The sequence below is a fragment of the Solanum stenotomum genome, chromosome 2 (assembly GCF_019186545.1).
Source record: "Solanum stenotomum isolate F172 chromosome 2, ASM1918654v1, whole genome shotgun sequence".
In the NCBI taxonomy this organism is placed as follows: domain Eukaryota; kingdom Viridiplantae; phylum Streptophyta; class Magnoliopsida; order Solanales; family Solanaceae; genus Solanum; species Solanum stenotomum.
This window is the reverse complement of record NC_064283.1, coordinates 5,465,380-5,480,817: the sequence shown is the minus strand read 5'-3', so window position 1 is coordinate 5,480,817 and position 15,438 is coordinate 5,465,380. Positions and strand designations below refer to the sequence as shown.

The window sequence follows — 15,438 nt, the reverse complement described above, 5'->3', positions numbered from 1 at the left end:
CCCCAGCTCAAAAAATAAATAAATTCGGCCCCCCAACACAGTGAAGAAGGTAAAGTCTTTATAGGGGAGAAATTAGGGTTCCAAATAGGGGGGAAAACGGATGAATTCGGGTGGGAATTCGAAATTCAAACGCCAGAAATTTCTTGCACCAATTCGGATAAACACCTATTCTCTTGAGGTTTTTACTCATTCCGGAAGAGGGAATGGAAGAAAAACTTGTCTGCCGCCTGCTACAAGGACAAAATTACATGTGCTTTACATAGACGCCGTGAATCGCTTTCCGTCTATTTGGATTGACGTCGTCGATTGCTTTCCGTGTATTGCTCTGCTATTCACGTTGCTTGGTTTTTGCTGGAAGAAAAAGAAGAACAAAGGGTATATGGGTGGGGTCCATTTGGTGTTGTCTATTTGATGTATGTATTGTAATTATATGGGGCATAGTTTTCTTTGCTTTGGGCTGGGTCAGAGTGGATATGGGCTGACTGAAGTTGGGCTAAAGGTTGGCCCAACTTTGGTCTTTAAAAAAAAAATTGAATGCAAGGTGGGAAGGGTTAGAATTGTAATAAAATGGCTAGGTTTTGAATTGAGGATTTGGCCAAAAGAATTGCAATTATAACCGATTAGGATTACAAAAGTAACCAAATCAGATTTACTTGGAGAAAGTGGCCGAAAAATATAAATAAATAAATAAATAAGATGAATTTAATATTAATTAATTAACGAGTTTCTTACCCTTAACGAAATAAAATAATTAACTTGATAATAATATAATTAATTTAAACATGAACTAATTAATTCAAAATCGTAATTATGATTTAAATTAAACTAAGTTAGTAAAACACTTAGCTAAAAGAAATAAAAATCTTTTGATATGATTTTCAAATATTTATAAAATATACTAATTAGACACATAATTATATAATAATTAACTTAATTATAAACTAGTTAACTCGAAATATAAGTTATTAATTAATTTAAACCAAATAGCCAAATATTTAAATAAAACTAAAATCGTTTTGAGACAATTTTCGAACATTCATAAAATATGGTAATTATATGCATAACACGTATATTATTTAAGAATTATAAATAAGTGATAAACTATTTAAAATAACTTGAAAATATTTTATTTAATTTTTTTTTTATATATATATATATATATATACATATTATTTTATTTTATTTTATTTTTTTTTAATTTTCTAAAACTAATTATTCGAAATCGTTTGAAATTAAAGAAGCTCGATGATTAATCTATATTGTGGAGGCCCAAAATTGGGTGTCAACAGTTATTATTACACTCATAATTAATTATGTCCTCTTCAATACCTTCTCTTTCATCAATATCCCTATATCACATATTTTTTGTATCCCCCTCCCCCAAATTCCTTCCAATTCAAGATCTTTTTGTATGATTCAAGGAGTGATTTTTGTGATTTGAATTCATTAGGTATTTTTTAACTGATTTTTTTCCTCGTTTTTATGAAAATTTTATTTATATACATCTATTTTCATCTATTTTTATAGGGTTTTGATTGAAATTGCTTTTTCATGAAAATTATATTGCTTTTATACTTTTCTTTCCATGGCGAAATAGCATATCTCCTTGCGAAGAGTGTTACCTCTACTGCTAGAGCTATTTCCTTGTCCCGGAGCACCGATGAGAGATCCCTCGGCGGTCTATGAGATGGAGCGTGGGGATACCAGCAATTCAGTGGAGTCGTTAGGTCATCGTTGTTAGCAGAGAGTGTAGAGAGAGAATTTTGTTGTTTGTCAAATTTCTATAGAGTATAATACTTATATACATAGATAATTGTATTGTAATATTAACACGAGTTGAAATAGCAATTTGTGAATACAAGTATATCTGGATACATAAGTAATCTATCCAATTTGATTAGGCAATACAAGCATAGCTGGATACATCAATACTATATTTTTATAAATGATACATAAATTAACACCAAGCCTCAAGTATTATAGGAAAAACTTGACCAAAAAGAGATTGACATTTTGTTAGCTTTTTCAATTTTTTATACAGCCGAATATTTACACACTTTGATACCTACACATTCTATTGTTTTTCCATTTTCTTATTTAAGAACAGTGTATTCATATGTATATTATATTGGTGTATTCATTTTTGGTTTAACAATAGTGTATCCATTTTTCAAATTGTTGTATTCATATGCTAAAATTGTACTACTTTACCTTGTTTGATGTATTAATACATTAAGTTTTTAAAAATACTTGTATCTTTGATATATTAATACTTTAAGTTTTATAAATAGCAACACCAATTTGAATTCAAAGTATTCATATGCTAATTGTACAAGCAATACATTTTCCTTTTTTAGTTATTGTAATTACAACTGTATTAGTGTATAAATAAATAAAAAAAAATATGCAAAAATACAGCGAGAAAAAGATATGAATACTCTTTTATATTCAAAATTTTATGAATACCTTATAATTACGTAGTATTTAGTGAATATATTGTATTTAGGAATATAAATACAACTTATTGTATTATGTGAATGAGTCGGGATATGCATACAATATGTAATTATTAGTTGGTAATTTAATAATGGAAATTTGAGTGATTTAGGAACATAATAAAAGGTTGGCAGTTATGGTAACATATCATACCTTATTTAGTGCATTGAAAGACCACTATAAATAATAGAGTAATAATAATAATAATAAAAAAAATTAATACAAACATGCAGCTAGCTAGAAGTTGACATAAAGTGTAGTCATTTTTAGTAAATAACATATTTATAGCTATTGAACTTCATTAACCCTATAAATATAGTCATTTTTGTAAGTTGCTCTTTTTCCTATCTTTTTCAACATATTGGACTCTTCCATGTAGATATTGGAGAGCTCATGCATCTGTCGGTTTGATTCGATTTTATGTATTGTCATAGGCAATATAATTTGGACATTTTTGCTTACTAGAATTTACATTTCTTTCTAAGATAAGATACAAATGAAAATTCAAGTTGAATAGCTACTTATAATAGCTAGCATGGCAATTATGAGCCATTTTTCTAAATACTCAAAGGCATGCTTAATCCCTGAGGTGATGCTTGAGCGCTTCTCAGGCGCTTCAATGTTGTTATCATGCCCTCTAAAAACTCATGCTTATCAACAGTAGTTGCCTCATTCACAGTACTCTACCGAGGATCTAACATTGTCATTGTTATTTCATTTTTCGAACTTCCTGTCTGCATTCCTGAATTATCTGAATCATGTAACGTTCTTTCCATGAAAAATCCTGGTTCTTTAGCTTTTGCAAGTAAACTCTCATTACCTAGCATTTGAACCACAGAAGACATGTTTGGTCTATCTTCAGGACATTGTTGCACACATAATAGTCCCACTTGAATTGACCTTAAAACTTGAGAAATATGACAAGATTCAGCTAGCTTCTCATCAATTAGTTCCAAGGACCTATCTTCCTTGTAAAGCTTCCATGCCTGTTTGAGTAATTTAGATCATGACAAATTAATTCTATATGTAATATAGATCACAAGAATGTATAGAGAGAGTGCTTACGTGACCGAGAAGGTTAAGGTTGTGATCTTGATGGACAAATCCTCTATTTTTCTTGCAACTCACAATCTCTAACACCAATACGCCAAAGCTAAACACATCTGATTTTACTGAGAAGATTCCATCTACTGCATATTCAGGGGACATGTAACCGCTGTTCCAAAAAAAGAACTACACCATGAGAAGGGGGATTTCATATGAGAGTACTTCTGTATGATCGATTCTTACTGTGTCCCGACCACATGGCATGTTTTAGCTCCCATCTCATTTCCTGCAACACTTCGAGCCATCCCAAAGTCTGATATCTTTGGATTCATTTCTGTATCTAACAAAACATTGCTTGCTTTAAGGTCTCTATGGATAATACGTAGTCTAGAATCTTGATGGAGATACAATAAGCCACGAGCAATTCCATTAATGATGTCGAAACGCCTTGACCAATCAAGTAACTTTTTCTTTGTTTGATCTAAAAAAAAAAAAAAAAGCTTTCTTGTTAGCAACTTTTGAAAACATGTCATTTTAGCTTGTAGAATAGTTTAGAAAACCAAACCAAATATGTATGAGTCCAGGCTTTTATTAGGCATGTATTCATAGATCAACATCTTTTCTTCCCCTTGAATACAGCAACCCAGAAGTCTCACAAGATTTCTATGCTGAAGCTTGGCAATATAGGTAACTTCATTCTTGAATTCATCAATTCCTTGCATGGAAGTCCTTGACAGTCTCTTCACAGCAATTTCTTGTCCCTCTTCGAGCACTCCCTTGAAATGGAAAAAGTATATTAGAAGGAAATATATTTTACAAAGACGCGAGTATTGCAGAATGAAAGTCATCTCTAGCCTGGTCACTATTCCAATAAATTTTTGGTTTATACCTTATAAACAGGTCCATATCCACCTTCTCCAATCTGGTTGTTGACCGAAAAGTTATCTGTGGCTCTTGTTATTAACGACAATTGAAACTGTGGCAGCTCAAAATCTTCTTTGAGTTTTAGTTTCTTCTTTTTACGTATGTACATGAACAGAATCAGGCCTAGCAGAATCACTGCCACCAACAACGAGAAACTCACCGCGAGTACTGTCCCTGTCTTCTTTCTGTTTGAACTTGCCTGAGATACTACAACCATTTTCTAAATTAGCTTCTTCGAATTGATATAGGCCACTACTTTTGCATATATAATATGGTCTACATATGTTCAAAAATTTAAAAGTTCAAAAACACATCATTAGAAATTTCGTTAACATAAGTTCTTACCTAGGTCTGAAGAATCCATTCGTATGTAAATGTCTTGTCCTCTTCCAGAGAGCTCTCTGATATCAATCAACTCCCCAGACCAAAACAAGCAGCCTTTATCTCCATTGCTTATATCTAGGCTCGAATAAGCTGTGCAAGAACAGTTCGTCGAGCATACTTGCCTACATCCTTCGAGTGTCATGGTCTTATTGTACTGAGAGTTATTAGTTTCTGGCAACTTGATTCCAGAATATTTTAGAAATCCATGTTCCTTGTTGCAATCAATAGGTGTCTTCCTAACACACCCTTGTGACCAGTCTCCCGTTTGCCAATTTTGTGGATATTTAGGTTCAAACTTGTCCAAACATCCACAAACAGGAGAACTATCTATGACACAGCTCCCATATGCACCACATAAGCTATATGTATCGCAAGTATCCAGAGGAATATTGAGGTAAAGATGCCAACTCTTTGTCCTATCCACCCACGTCAAACGTTGTATAAAACCATTGTTAGTCAGGACTAACCTTGTTAACAGTGAGTTGTTAATGAGAGAAAAACTATAGTAAACCTCCTCTTCATTGAAAACAAATTGAAAAGTATATATGCTGCTTTGTGTTTGTAGTGGTGCAGGTGCTCCACTCCACCGTAAACCATTCCATGGTCCTGCTCGAGCTGATACCCTTGCCCCATGTCTAATGAGGCCTTGTGGATATCCAGTAGGATCAATGTGGAGACTGTATTCCCCTGGAGTTGGATCGTTATCGTTCTTCCATGCTAAAAGGTAAACTTCAATACCAGTCTTAAAATTCTTTCCGAGTTTCATATCAGGCAAGAAAGTATCAGTTGGAAAATTGAAACTCTGCCATAGGAAATTTTCTGGATTGTCATCATTTGCATCTTTTAGGACAAGATTACCAGAATCCAACAACACTGCAACTGGATTTTGGACTGATCGTGAGGTGTTCGTGGACCATATAGTTTCATTCTTGTCATTAAGAAGAGCAAGTATTCCCGGCTTGTTGACCTTCAAAACGACTGAAGATGTATTGGTGAGTGGTTTCTCTCTGTTTGCAACCCATACAATTGTTTGGACATAAGGAAGAATTTGCTTGTACCATATCCCAATATATCGCGTTGTGGAACCATTGGGGCTGAAAAATCCCAGCTCAAAGGTTCCACCAGATGAAACAATAGTGTCACCATCTGTTATGAACCGATTAGTATTGATTACATTTGTCGTAGTAGAACTAATCTTCGGTATAAAAGAGTAGAAAGATAGTAAGAAAAGTATGAAGTATTTAGATTCCATCAATGTGTTTGATGCCTAAGCCTTTTAATTTGGTCGCCTATATATTGCCCTTTGATATTTAGATTAACTATTTACTAGTCCTTATTTCACATAATGATTTGAAGTTTCTTAGTGCCTCTTCTTGACGGAAAGAAGAGAGAAATTTCATAATCATGATGTGACATAAGTAATAAGACATCTTTACCTAAATTTGGAAGTACTCCTTAGTGATAAGTCACAAGTCTGCTAGTGCTAGAGCCAACCCACCAAGGCCTGACTTTTGGTCACAAAGTTTTGTTGCATTATGCAACTAGTTATTGACTGGCCCATATGTGCTATGTAGTCCACGGTAGAATGTGTGACGTTGCTTCGTTTCATAGTCCTTGCGCATGCCAATTTTTTTTTAAAAAAACAAGAGAATTGTGCAACTCGCAAGGTAACTGCATGGTTTAATCTCCTTTGCCCTCCGTTCCAATTCATATGATGTAGTTTGACTTGACAGAGAATTTAAAAAAGAAAGACTTTTGAAACTTATGAGTTATCACTATAAATCAGTCTACATGTTTGTGAGACTATAAATCATTATATTAAAGATACTATGGACATTTTAAAGTTAATATGGTGCATAGACAACTTTTTATACTGTCATGTTATTTTACATGTAGTATATATAGTAATAAATTTTATTTTCAAATTTCACATTTTAGGAAGAATTAACGGTTGAAATCCTGAATGACCTAATAGGACGATATCAACTTTCACATTTTAGAAAAACTATTTTTTTATGATATGAACGTATGACCTTCCATGAAATTACTGAGAAACACATATAGGCAGATCAAGTAAACGTTAGTACCCTATTGAAGAAAACAATGTTGGTCCCCGTTAACAAATGGAATCTAAGCATGTTCTAGATCATATATGTGAACATATGGACATATATTTGAGAATAACTATATGGTCAAAGAACCAACATGGTTGTGGTGCAGTGGTGGACTGTTCCATCCTTAACCAGAGTTCTCGAGTTTGAAGTTTGAACCCGGGAGAAAATTCTATTGGGAGTGCTACCTACCCCTGAATGAGCCATGCATTGCGCTATTCAGATTTATTTGGAGCTCCAATGCAAGCTCCGGACATGGAAAAGGAAAGAAGCTATATATATGGTCAAAGCAAACAAATTTGACGAGGCTAAAAGATAACTATATGTATTTGACCATATGGGATAATCAGTAAGTTGAAGAATTGAATATTTACTAAGCTCGCAGAAATATATTGAAATGGCTTGTTCAAACAAAAGATGGTGACACCTGACTAAGATAAGAAATTGGTTGAGATCTGTCATATCCAATGACCTGAAAATGAAGGCTGCTAAATTAATTATTTTATTTTAATGAGCACAGTAATAAATTTGTTGAAAAACCATGGTGTTTTACCTACAGAGAAGGAATCTTGATGTGTTTACACGTCAATTTGGTTGTTGATACTACTACTTGACAAAATAATATAATCAGTCATAACATTGTTTACATTATTTAAGCTAAGATCAATTTATACAAGAAAGAGGTTAAAGAAAAATTGATCATAAATTCATAATATGGGATGTGGTTCCATTATTATTATTATTGTTATGTTATTTTGTTCTTCTTTGAATGGGCCTAATACTTTATTTATGATAGGAATTAGGAAACTTACGTAAATCCCTCTAATTTATGAGTTAATTATTTAGATACACTTAAGTTTGTAATATTACGTATTTTATCAGATTTTGGTGCCTCCACATACGTCCAGATATATGTATCTCAGATACATGGGGTCAAATTTAGGTGTAATTTGTTCTAGCTACATTGTATCCAAGTGGATTCGTATATATCCGAGATACATAATAAATATCGCTTGCCTCTCTTCCATTGCTTGCTACTCTCCTATGTTTCTAGTATCCTAGATACATGCTAATTACACAAGATACATACATATACAATATGTAATTAGTGTGATTTGCATGTATCTGGGATACATAACGAATCTCGTTCGCCTCCCTCCCATCTCACTCACCTCTCTCCCTATTTTAGTGTATCTGGTAGCAAAAATGCACGCATCTAAGTGTATCTTCCTCAATATATGATAGGAAACTCTTAATTAGTGGTAAGATACTAAATATTTTAAAAGTATAAATGATAATATTATATATGGTTGTGAAATATGTCTAATTAAGATGCGGAAATTGGACCCAACAGTTTAAATTATATTTAATCCCGATGCAAACTGAAATATATCTAGAAATTACATTCAATAATTTTGAAAATTGGTGTTTTTGAACTTTTGACCATCGCCGTGAGCAAACCTTTAATTAAGGTCATTAAAAAGTTAAAGCTTGTGAAAATTTAAATTTTATTCATAAGACAAGTAAAGTCAAAAATTCAAAATCTTTTGCCTTAAAAATCACTCTGATAAATCTCTCAAAATACACAAGAACATATTCCATATCCACGAAGCCACCATATAGTGCATAAAATGATGATTAATTAACTTGTTGGAGATATATGATGGACCTTGATAATATCATAGAGAACAAAGAGAAGGAGAGAGTTATAAGCTCAATCATATCAGTATGATAATTCTATTTCTGTAATAGTATATCATTACAAAAGAGTTTATACAGATGCAAAAGGATAGTTTAAGAAATAAATTAAATCCCCACTTCCTACAATAATATATTATTACAATGGATTTGTTAAAGTTGTTATTTTGATAAATTAATGATTGGGGTTGATTAATTATAGTATAAGAAATTTATGTTTAAAATTGAAGTTTACTTAAAGTAGATTTAGGTGTTGATCGTGTGTTTGAGTATGGAAATTTGAAGAATCAAAAAAATAAATTTGGCAAAGAAAAAAAGTTAAAAGCATATATGACGGTGATTTGTCATTTTTTACCTCCACTTCACTGATACAAAATTTTAGACATGTAACTAAAATTTAGTCAATTTTTAAATATGCTAGTCATGTATGACCCTTTTTTTTAGAGTCATGTATGACTGGAATTCATATTCACAGAAAAAAAAATAGAAGGATGCTAAATGGATTTCTTTAATTTGTTATTATTTTGATAGATTGATGATTAATTGAAGTTCATTCTTTATGATATATGAAACTGATGTTACATATTTGAGTTTGTTTGAAGTAGATTTGAGTGTTGAGTCGTATGTTGAAGACTTGAAGTGGTTAAAATTTTAAGAACAAAAATTGCAAACACACATGTCTACTTCTTACATGCACTTCAGTTATACATGAAAAATTTAGACATACATAACTGAAATTTTAGTCACATGCGTGTATATATATATATATATATATATATATATTCATAACATTTAATGTTGAATCCGTCTCTGCAAATCACTATCTTTGAAGAGTGATAGCTCATCGTTGTAATGATCAGTTTGATGAATTCCAAAACATGGATTTAAGAGTGGGGTTGGTTGACATGGTCCTCGATATAACTTCAACAGTCCTCGAGTGGTCTACTGTCACATTGAAATAGTAGTATATAAATTTTTTTGACATTTTCTTCTCTTCTTTAAGAGGTACGTACGACTAATTAGTTAGAAGATCAGAAAAGGACTTANTTTGCCTTAAAAATCACTCTGATAAATCTCTCAAAATACACAAGAACATATTCCATATCCACGAAGCCACCATATAGTGCATAAAATGATGATTAATTAACTTGTTGGAGATATATGATGGACCTTGATAATATCATAGAGAACAAAGAGAAGGAGAGAGTTATAAGCTCAATCATATCAGTATGATAATTCTATTTCTGTAATAGTATATCATTACAAAAGAGTTTATACAGATGCAAAAGGATAGTTTAAGAAATAAATTAAATCCCCACTTCCTACAATAATATATTATTACAATGGATTTGTTAAAGTTGTTATTTTGATAAATTAATGATTGGGGTTGATTAATTATAGTATATGAAATTTATGTTTAAAATTGAAGCTTACTTAAAGTAGATTTAGGTTGATCGATCGTGTGTTTGAGTATTGAAATTTGAAGAATCAAAAAAATAAATTTAATTTGGCCAAAAAAAAAGTTAAAAGCATATATGACGGTAATTTTTGTCATTTTTTACCTGCACTTCACTGATACAAATTTTAAACACATAACTAAAATTTAGTCAATTTTGAAATATGCTTCGGTCATGTATCCTTTTTATTTTGAGTCATGCTACGATTGAAATTCATATTTACACGGGAAATTAAAAATTAAAAGAATGCTAAATGAATTTCTTAAATTTATTGTTATTTTAATAAATTGATGATTGAAGTTTATTCTTTATGATATATAAAACTGATGTTACATAATTGAGTTTGTTTGAAGTAAATTTGGACGTTGATGTATGTTGAACACTTGAAGACTGAAGTGGTTAAAATTTGAAGAACAAAAATTCCAAACACACATGTCTACTTCTTATATACACTTCACTCACTCATATATATTACTCCCTCCCTTCGTTCAATTTTATTTGTCACTTATTCCTTAAATAAGTTTTTATTTTTACTTGTCACTTTTGATATATCAAGAAAAGACTATATTTTTTTTCATAGTTTACCCTCAGCATTAAATACTTATTTTCCAAATCATTTTCTAAAACATCATTTAATAGGGAATAGTTTGGTAAAATACTTATATCATTAATTATTTTCTTAATGAGCGTGTCAAGTCAAAATGTGACAAGTAAAAGTGAATGGAGGGAGTATAATCATCATATCGGAGCTAGCTTTGCGCGCACCTCAATCATGACTAAAATTTTCAACTTGGAACTTCAAGGTAAATATTGAACCTCCTAAACCACTAAGTCAACCTCTAATCTTTTTTTAGAAAATTCAAAATAGATATATCACCTTATATATACATATACTATATACAGTATTTTTTTGTCGAGGATCCTTAGGTCAGTCAAAATGCCTGAAATTAAACACGATTTTTCAACATAGGGAGGGACGACTTCTTCTTAGGTTAGAATATGTCAAATGGTTAGATCCCATTAAATTCCTTCATCTTAATTCTCTTCACATCACTACTCCTCAAGTGGGTGAAAAAATAAGAATGGAGTCACACGAAAAATTATGTATCTTGGTCATGCATGTCTAATTGAGGCCCCATCTTGATTAACCGAGTTATCATTATATATTAATTTGAGATTATTGTAAGTACGATCTCATAACATTTAATGTTGAATCCGTCTCTACAAATCATTATCTCCGAAGAGTGAAAGCTCATCGTTGTAATGATCAGTTTGATAAATTCCAAAACATGAATTTAAGAGTGGGGTTGGTTGACATGGTCCTCGAGTGGTCTATTGTCGCACTGAAATAGTAGTATATAAACTTTGATATTTTCTTCTCTTCTTTAAGAGGTATGTACGACTAATTAGTTAGAAGATCAGAGAAGGACTTGAGCCACATTAATTATTCTGACAATTAGGTTTACTCACTTATATTGCTCTCGATCGCCTAATAAGCTAGTGTATTGGATTGAACTTTCCAAACAATTGGTATCAGAGCAGGTCAATTACTTGATCGAATCCCACACACAATTTGCTAACTTCCCAAACGTACCCTACACAGTGACATGTAGGCCAATTTCATTTATATATATAACAGAGAAGTTATAATCAAATTTTATCAAACAGAAGGTACTGTCATAGGCACAAAATTTTAAAGGCTTAAGAATTACAAATGGAAGCTAGTTTATTCCTACTTTTTCTACTGTCTTTCTACTCTTTTATACCCAATATTATCTCTACTACAACAAATGTAATCACTACAAATCACAACATCACAGATGGTGAAACTATTGTTTCATCTGGTGGAACCTTTGAGATGGGATTTTTCAGTCTCAGTGGTTCCTCAAATCGATATATCGGGATATGGTACAAGCAAATTCTTCCTATGCAAACAGTTGTATGGGTTGCCAACAGAGAGAAACCACTCACCAATACATCTTCAGTTGTTTTGAAGGTCACCAAGCGGGGAATACTCGCTCTTCTTAATGACAAAAATGAAATGATATGGTCCACCAACACTTCACGATCAGTCCAAAATCCAGTTGCAGTACTTTTAGATTCTGGTAATCTTGTTGTAAAAGATGCAAATGATGACAACACCGATAAATTCCTCTGGCAGAGCTTCAATTTTCCAACCGATACGTTCTTGCCTAATATGAAGCTTGGCAAGAATTTTCACACTGGCCAAGATGTTTACCTTTCAGCATGGAAGAATGAAAGTGATCCAACTCCAGGGGAAATCAGTCTTCACATTGATCCTACTGGATATCCACAGACTGTCGTCAAACGTGGCACAAGTGTAATAGGTAGTTCAGGACCATGGAATGGTTTACGTTGGAGTGGTGATCGCGTGCCACCACCAAACCAAAGCAGCATTTATAGAATTCAGTATGTTTTCAACAAGGAAGAGGTTTCCTATAGTTATTACTTCATAGACAGTTTGATGTTACCAAGGCTAGTCCTGACTAGCAGTGGTTATATACAAGGACTCATGTGGGTGAATCAGACCAAGACTTGGCTTCACCTCAGTTTACCTCCTAACACATGTGATACGTATAGCGTATGTGGCGCCTATGGGAGCTGTGACATAGATCATTCCCCTGTTTGTACTTGTTTAGAAAAGTTTGTCGCGAAATATCCACAACAATGGGAAAAGGGAGATTGGTCAAAAGGATGTGTTCGGAGGAAACCTTTCGATTGCAACAAGGAACATGTGTTTCTAAAATATTCTGGAATTAAGTTGCCAGATACTAAGTACTCTCAGTACAATACAACCATGACCCTAGATAACTGTAGGCAAGTGTGCTCGAGGAACTGCTCTTGCACAGCTTATTCGAGTCTAGATATAAGGAATGGAGGCAGAGGTTGCTTGTTTTGGTTTGGGGAGTTGATTGACATCAAAAAGATATCTGGAGGGCAGGACATCTACATCAGGATGGCTTCTTCAGAACTAGGTAAGAACTTATGTTTAAGAAATTTTCGCAATGCATGGTGACCATGTAATGCACCTGTCTTGATTTGTTGTGTCTGATAGAAAAAATTGCTTGTAGTATCTGAGGCAGGTTCTAAAAGAAAGACGGCAAAGATACTCGCAGTGAGTTTCTCACTATTGATGGCAATGGTTCTGCTAGGCCTTATTCTTCTGCTGTACAAGTGGAAAAAGAACAAACTAAAACTCAAAGAAGAATTTGAGCTTCCACTGTTCCAATTGTCGACAATAACAAGAGCCACAGATAACTTTTCGGTGAACAACAAGATTGGAGAGGGTGGATTTGGACCAGTTTACAAGGTATACACTGAAATTTGTTGGAACAGTAACCAGTTTCTGCTTAAATTAGTGTATCAGACATGATCTTCATTCTACAATATCCGTCTTTGTAAAATCTATGTTCTCTTGATATACTGTTGCCATTTCTAGGGGGTCCTGGAAGAGGGACAAGAAGTGGCTGTGAAGAGACTGTCAAGGACTTCCAAGCAAGGACTTGATGAATTCAAGAACGAAGTTATCTATATTTCCAAGCTTCAGCATCGAAATCTTGTGAGACTTCTTGGTTGCTGCATTCAAGGGGAAGAAAAAATGTTGATCTATGAATACATGTCTAACAAAAGCTTGGACTCATACATATTTGGTTTGGATTTCTCACCTACTACACAAGCTATACTAATATACTTAACTTTGTTATATTAGTCATAACATGTACATCTAGAACTAGGCAAAATTATGTTCACAAAAACAACTAATTCACTAGAAAACTTATTTTATAGATCAAACAAAGAGCAAATTACTTGATTGGCCAAAGCGTTTCGACATCATAAATGGAATAGCACGTGGCTTACTGTATCTCCATCAAGATTCTCGACTACGTATTATCCATAGAGACCTTAAAGCAAGCAATATTTTGCTAGATATGGAAATGAATCCAAAGATATCAGACTTTGGGTTGGCTAGAAGTGTTGCAGGGAATGAGATGGGAGCAAACACAAGCCATGTGGTTGGGACACAGTAAGAATCTCTAATATCAAACAAAGTACTTTCATCTAACATCTCGCTTCTTTAATTCGATTGATGTTCTGTTTTTTTTTCCTGGCACAGCGGCTACATGTCCCCAGAATATGCAGTAGAAGGGACCTTCTCCGTAAAATCTGATGTGTTTAGCTTTGGCGTCTTGGTTTTAGAGATTGTGAGTTGCAAGAAAAATAGAAGCTTTTTCGATCAAAATCAAAGCCTTAACCTTCTCGGATATGTAGGCACACTTATCTAGTCTTTATTAGGCGTACATAACTCATTTTCTTTCTATACAATACATGGAACTTATAACGATCTCTGATCAACGCTCAAACAGGCATGGAAGCTTTACAAGGAAGATAGGTCCTTGGAACTAATTGATGAACAACTAGCTGGTTCTTGCTATATTTCTCAAGTTTTAAGGTCAATCCAAGTCGGTCTATTATGTGTGCAACAATGTCCAGAAGATAGACCAGACATGTCTTCTGTCATTATGATGTTGGGTAACAGTCATGGAAGTCGACTGCCAGAAGCTAAAGAACCAGGATTTTTCCCAGAAAGAGAGGTACTTGATGCAGACAAATCAGGATCACAGAATGAACTCACAATCACATCTATATATCCTCGGTAGAGTGATACAACTATTTTGACTTGTGTTCACATGAGTAGTAATTTTAGAAAGGAAGAAAAAACTTCGAACTTCTGATTCTTGGAAAATACAGCAATATCTAAATTACACATTACACAGCAAGTTACATATTATCTACTTATGGATGAACTTTTATCCTTCCTTTGCATATAAACTTTAGATATGTTTTCAATAACAAACTTTATAAATGTTACTTAATGTGTTCTCCAGAACTAATTAGCACTTTACTCATCTCAAACCAAACAGCCTTGCACGAGACACACAACATAGAATGTTAGAAATAATATATAGATGAATAACAGAGAAATTAAGGCTGAGGCGAGAAAGATGAATAGATCACTATTTTCAAAGAGTTATTGTTTCTATATTCTTTGGGGTTATAAGCAATTCTCTATCACAATACAATCCGGACTACAATGTTAGCAATTCATACGGGCATACTTATTGAGTTTATCAACACATGAATTTCAGCCATAAAATTGGGAGAGAGAAAATTAGAATGAATAATAACACATCAGCCTTGGATTTTAGCCGTAAAATGGAAGAAATTTGTGTGGCAAATTTGAAAGAACAAAAGTGGTCCAAGGACTTCACCACAACAATAGTACGTAATTTGGCCAAAAG

The 15,438-nt window shown here is 33.2% G+C and overlaps 2 protein-coding genes across 3 annotated transcripts; one reads left to right on the top strand and one right to left on the bottom strand.

Annotated features, from left to right (window-relative positions):
- Positions 1–3,145: 3,145 nt before the first annotated feature.
- LOC125855527 (G-type lectin S-receptor-like serine/threonine-protein kinase At4g27290) lies at positions 3,146–6,137 on the bottom strand. 2 transcript variants are annotated; one of them, XM_049535256.1, is made up of 6 exons: positions 4,813–6,137; positions 4,433–4,674; positions 4,109–4,319; positions 3,787–4,024; positions 3,562–3,712; positions 3,146–3,482 (listed from the first exon to the last, which is right to left on the bottom strand). In XM_049535256.1, exons 1-6 carry the CDS (start codon positions 6,101–6,103, stop codon positions 3,180–3,182), a joined length of 2,436 nt encoding a protein of 811 aa, XP_049391213.1. In that variant the 5' UTR covers positions 6,104–6,137; the 3' UTR covers positions 3,146–3,179. The 2 variants fall into 2 exon arrangements, with proteins under 2 accessions (XP_049391213.1, XP_049391214.1); XM_049535257.1 differs by having other exon boundaries at positions 4,433–4,666; positions 4,813–4,915.
- A 5,660-nt stretch (positions 6,138–11,797) lies between these two features.
- LOC125855529 (G-type lectin S-receptor-like serine/threonine-protein kinase At4g27290) lies at positions 11,798–14,800 on the top strand. The gene is made up of 6 exons (XM_049535259.1): positions 11,798–13,113; positions 13,210–13,448; positions 13,578–13,788; positions 13,925–14,162; positions 14,253–14,403; positions 14,503–14,800. The coding sequence occupies exons 1-6, from the start codon at positions 11,832–11,834 to the stop codon at positions 14,794–14,796; spliced, it is 2,415 nt and encodes an 804-aa protein (XP_049391216.1). The 5' UTR covers positions 11,798–11,831; the 3' UTR covers positions 14,797–14,800.
- Positions 14,801–15,438: the final 638 nt, after the last annotated feature.